Source organism: Columba livia (genome assembly GCF_036013475.1).
Source record: "Columba livia isolate bColLiv1 breed racing homer chromosome W unlocalized genomic scaffold, bColLiv1.pat.W.v2 SUPER_W_unloc_5, whole genome shotgun sequence".
In the NCBI taxonomy this organism is placed as follows: Eukaryota; Metazoa; Chordata; class Aves; order Columbiformes; family Columbidae; genus Columba; species Columba livia.
This window is the reverse complement of record NW_027043000.1, coordinates 4661254-4666045: the sequence shown is the minus strand read 5'-3', so window position 1 is coordinate 4666045 and position 4792 is coordinate 4661254. Positions and strand designations below refer to the sequence as shown.

Here is a 4792-nt window from a genome sequence, read left to right as displayed (position 1 = left end):
GATTATACAATGGTTGCTAGCTGCCCAGTCCACTGCCAAACACAGCTACCGGAGTCCATTCTCTGAAGAAAAACCAACAGAACACGTACAAGTTGAGGAATTAAGTTTTGGCTAAATTTGTATTTTTAATGTACATTTTTAACATCTGCAACTTCTTTATTGAGGTGTACTTTTCATGTAACTGGTTGTTATTCGTACTTTAGTTTAAAAAGAATTTTAAGTAGCTGCACTGATACAAAATACATTTGAGAAAATTTTATCTTCCCAAAATTCCTGAAGGCTTGTTTGAATTTCAGATTTCATACACATTTTATGCTTAATTAGTTTGTTTCGAGAAAGTCCAAATTGCTTTTCATTGTGGGATGCTAATGTAGCTCTTAAATCAATGTGTCACTCACAATAAGGAACTGGCTTGTTTATTTCACGTTAGAGGGTGACTACAGTCATACTCTTGTTTCAGTTAAAATTAACTATGACTTTCAACAGATTTGATGATGCCATTGCAACCTCTCTTATGCATGCAATTCTGTAGATTTCAGTTGCACATCCTCACCACGCCCATTCGGAGAAAAAGTGCGTTTCCACAGGGAAAACTGCACCTGTGCTATATGCACATGGGTGCTCAGGCAAACACTAGCGGGTTCATTCATGTTAAACACACATAGGTACATAACCTACATAAACAGGCCTATGCTTATAAACTAAACTCACCAAGTACAAGAGAATTAGAATATGACAGGATATTAAAAGAGCTTCTGGAGAGCTGTGGGATGAGGGAGTGCCTTTTTGGTTTGTCTTTTAGTGCTGCTAGGCAGAGATTTCTACGATGAAAAATCACAGTCATTTACAAAACTAATGCTGAGCAAGGTTTTGGTAAGGTTGGCTGATGTTGCATTGCTCATGTAATCGGAGCTTACTGTGCTAAATTCAGGAGTTCTGGAGCAGAAGATAGAAAGTCAAGCGTTCCTGAGTTATTAATCAAGCTCTAGCAACAAATCTCTTTGGAGCCAATGCCTCTCTGCCTCAGTTTCTTTTTCTGCGTGGTCACAGGATATATATCCCTCTTTCAGAGATATAAGCAGCAGAACTAGCAACGTAAACATTTTAGTTGAATCAAGACTGGAGTTTTTAAGAACACTGCCCCAAGAGACCCATTTAGTGCTTTAGTTTGTATTGCAAAGCGGGCTCAGAGGACATGAAGTGGGTTCGTTTCAGTGATCAGTAATACGTCTAGAACTACATCAAACGGTAGCTTAGTGGTCTTGAGATTAGCTTTATACTTAAGTAAGTTCCAGGAAAGAAGAGTTCTATTCTTGGCTAGATAACAAATCTCTCTTCAGAACATGCACATAGCCATTTCTGTGCTGTGTCCCCACACTTGTTTCCCCCCCCACCCCGATATTTTTGGTCTTGTTTTTCAGATCACATACAATCTGCTTGCTACTGCCACATGCGTGTAAAATGTTTGAAGTCTAATAGTGAAGTCCTAAATCAAGCATATTCTGTGAATTAAAAGTATTTTTCCGTTGCCCTTCTAGCTATGATGGCTACTACACAGAAGATGACCCATTTTATGGCAATCTCAATCAAGATATTTTAGGTAAGCTTCACTTTGAGAACACGTGTCTGTTCAGAGGCTGTGATAAATGTGTAGTTAAAAACTGACTGACCAACGCTTTCTGTGTTTCTCAACACAGAATTAATACCAGCTTGGGATAGAACTGCAAACCATCATACTGCACTACTCTTTTCAAGACCAGGTCTCATACTGAATTGGATTTTTTGCAGTCCAAATGATCCTGTTCAGCCAGATATCTCAAAACCAAGAGCTGTTCTTCATGTAAAGCTGCACCAGTTGAAATAACAGCTTCATCCATGCAGTTACAGCAATCTAAGACACATATTACTCCCTGCCCAAAGTCAATGCTCCCACACAAGCTGGTAGAAACAGACACAGACCAGTTCTCTGTTGTGGCTGTCCACAGATCATCAGCAATGTTGACAAATATGCTGGAACAAGTCTGAAAACTGTGAGGAAATAATCTGTTTTACTGATGGCTAAAATGAGATACGTGATGAAAAAATGACTTACACCAGATTTTTCAGAAAACTGGAAGTAGAGTCAGGAATACAATTTAATCACCAGCTGCTGCAACTCACAGCCTCTTTCGTGGCCCAGTATAAGTTTGCCCGTGCTGAAAAATACATTAATATGTGGTTACGCTCTAATTGCAAGATGTACCCCTAGCAGTCTAAAATGACGCCCACTTAGTGAATAATGAGAAACTTTCCATCCATATGAACAGAAAATGCTTTTCATTTTCACAGTATAGTATGCATGTCTGAATTTCTTAGCTATTCGCCCTTCTGTTAATAGAGAAAGAGATCTGTGTGTGAATTCAAACCAAAACAAACTTCTACCAAAGTAAACTGGGCAAAGTTGGTTCTGTAACAGGGAGGAGCTGCTAATTTGATCTTTTAAGACTCAGTAGTGTGCCTTAATAACTAAAACATTTTTCTACTTTGATAAACTGTAGAGGAATGTTGTTACGAGCAGATGAAGTCCCAGCCTCAAAGGCCAGTTAACCAGCTACAGGTATCTCTAAGTTTAATTCTGGATTTCTGAATTAGGGTAATGTGGTCTGTCTCAGAATTTTTGTGTGCATCCCATGACAATATATAACAAAAATTTTCACGCTGCTCATCACGAAAATTACCATGCATTAGTGTCGTAGTTCATCAAGAAATTTAAGCACGGACTCGACCCTTTGTTCCATCTGGGACATTAATGAGGGAGCAGGAGAATTATAGACAGCTCATTTCCATCCATATGGCATAATAAAGCTCGGTCACAGGCATGCAGATCAGGCTGAATTGAGCCTACATCTAATGCCATGGCTTATGTAAAGAATTACTTGTATTTATTTTGGACATCATTCAAGTGAAAACACAAGCGGCATCACGTGATAATCATGAGTTTGACTGGCTCTCTCTTGCCCAACACAAAATCTATATGCCTTAAATAAATGCCTGGTTTTGTATTGATTTATATTTTGTTGAGATACCTGGATGCCTAAAAGCATGCAACCTTCAGCTGAAATTTGTCTGTAATCGAAGCATTCCTAGCATCGATTTCCTGAGTCGATTTCCAGCTTCTCTCTCAGGATACTTCCAGGTGGTGGAAAATTTTTTTTTTTTTTCTCTTTTAAATCTAGACATTTGCTTTATTATACTTCACAGAAACAGACTAACCTATGACAATTCCAATATGAAAAATGTTTGATAATTTGGCTTGAAAAACACAGAGAAAAACACAGGAAAGACACACGAGGCATACATTTTGCACTGCAAATGAGATCATATTTACAGACAAGAATCACCCATCTTTAGTTTTCTGCACAGACCAAGCCTATGAAAAATGTTGCTAGTAACTGGATTATAATTTAAAAAACAAACAAAAACAGTAAGAAGAAAAAGAGATCAAATAATGTCTTACATCCCAAAGAACTTGGACCAATTATATAAATTACCCTCAGTCCCACAGTGAGTCTTTCCAATAATAGCTGCCACTACCCTGTGGAGGGGTTTTGATAGATAAAGATTTGTTGCTGAATTAGTCTGGCTCAAAGGAATCTCAAGGCCGCTTCGAGAAGCTGAGAACAGAATCTGCTGTGAGAAAGAGGTGTGTTCCTCAATCAGCGGGGTCCCATCATCGGACGTACCATCACTGAGACTCCAGCGCATGGACAGCCCATGATACTCATTTAGCGAATCCTTGCTTGGAGCCTGGGCACGTGATTAGAACATAGATGCATATATAAGGAGGCTTGTTTTTGTAATAAATGTCTCTGCGTGATTCACATTGAATCGGAATGCTGAGTCCTTTTTCGTTCCAACACTACCCCAATAACACGAGCCATTTACTGTTAGGTTACGTTGGTCTGTTTTCTGTGCTGCCACAGCTGAATCATTTGTGCTTTTAATGAGCTAATTTGGGTAAACTTCAGCCACTATTATGATTACGGTGTAGACATACTCAAAGTCTTAGACATAACTTTAAAGCAAGCATAACTACTGAATGTTAAAGTGCATGTTCATCTAGGTGGAGTCTGCCCATCAGATGTGTTATGCCTCACTTGATCACAGTGTCAAGGGAAAACGCAGAAAGCCGAGGAGAAAGAAAGGCCCTTCATTAGAGGAGGATAAAGAAAATAGATCATCTAACCCCACCATGATGGCTTCCAAAGTTAGCATTTATCTCAACAGTGAGCAGCTGGCTGCTGAAAACACGACAAACGTAGAAGCCATTCATGATGATCCCATGAGATTAATGGGCTTGATTCATACTACAAAGGAGAGAACATTTGAAGTGGCTTCATAAACCAAATATGTAATCATAAAGTGATATCTGCTTCTTCGTTCTGGAAAAACAGTGAATGATTAGAGGCAATAACCTGACAAACTGACATACCAAACCATGTTAGAAAATGGGTAAGTTAAGTGTTCTAAAGTGTCTTCCAAGCACATTTAGAGACTGAGCAAGAAATAAGATCCAGACTGCCACTTTGAAGGACCTGCCCTTCTGAAGACATTTTGGAAAGGAGTTGTAGAAGCTGGTATCTCAGCATTCACATGGTATTGATTCCAGTAAAAATTAATCCTTAGTTTAAAACAACCATCAACTTTCAAACAGTCCCAAAAGACCCACCCTGTTGTCTGTAGAGCTCTAGCAGAGTATAACTACTCTTCTATATAGGTTTTAACACCACCTTTGGAAGGAAATTGTGTTTCA

General features: G+C 38.9%; 1 protein-coding gene across 1 annotated transcript; it reads left to right on the top strand.

The window, feature by feature from the left end:
* Nucleotides 1-1545: 1545 nt before the first annotated feature.
* LOC135577532 (T-cell receptor-associated transmembrane adapter 1-like) lies at nt 1546-4427 on the top strand (the record flags this gene model as incomplete). The annotated part of the gene is made up of 3 exons (XM_065047664.1): nt 1546-1600; nt 2538-2596; nt 4103-4427. Coding segments are annotated over 3 exons (393 nt in total), but the record flags the coding sequence as incomplete, so codon positions are not given.
* Between the last annotated feature and the right edge of the window lie 365 nt (nt 4428-4792).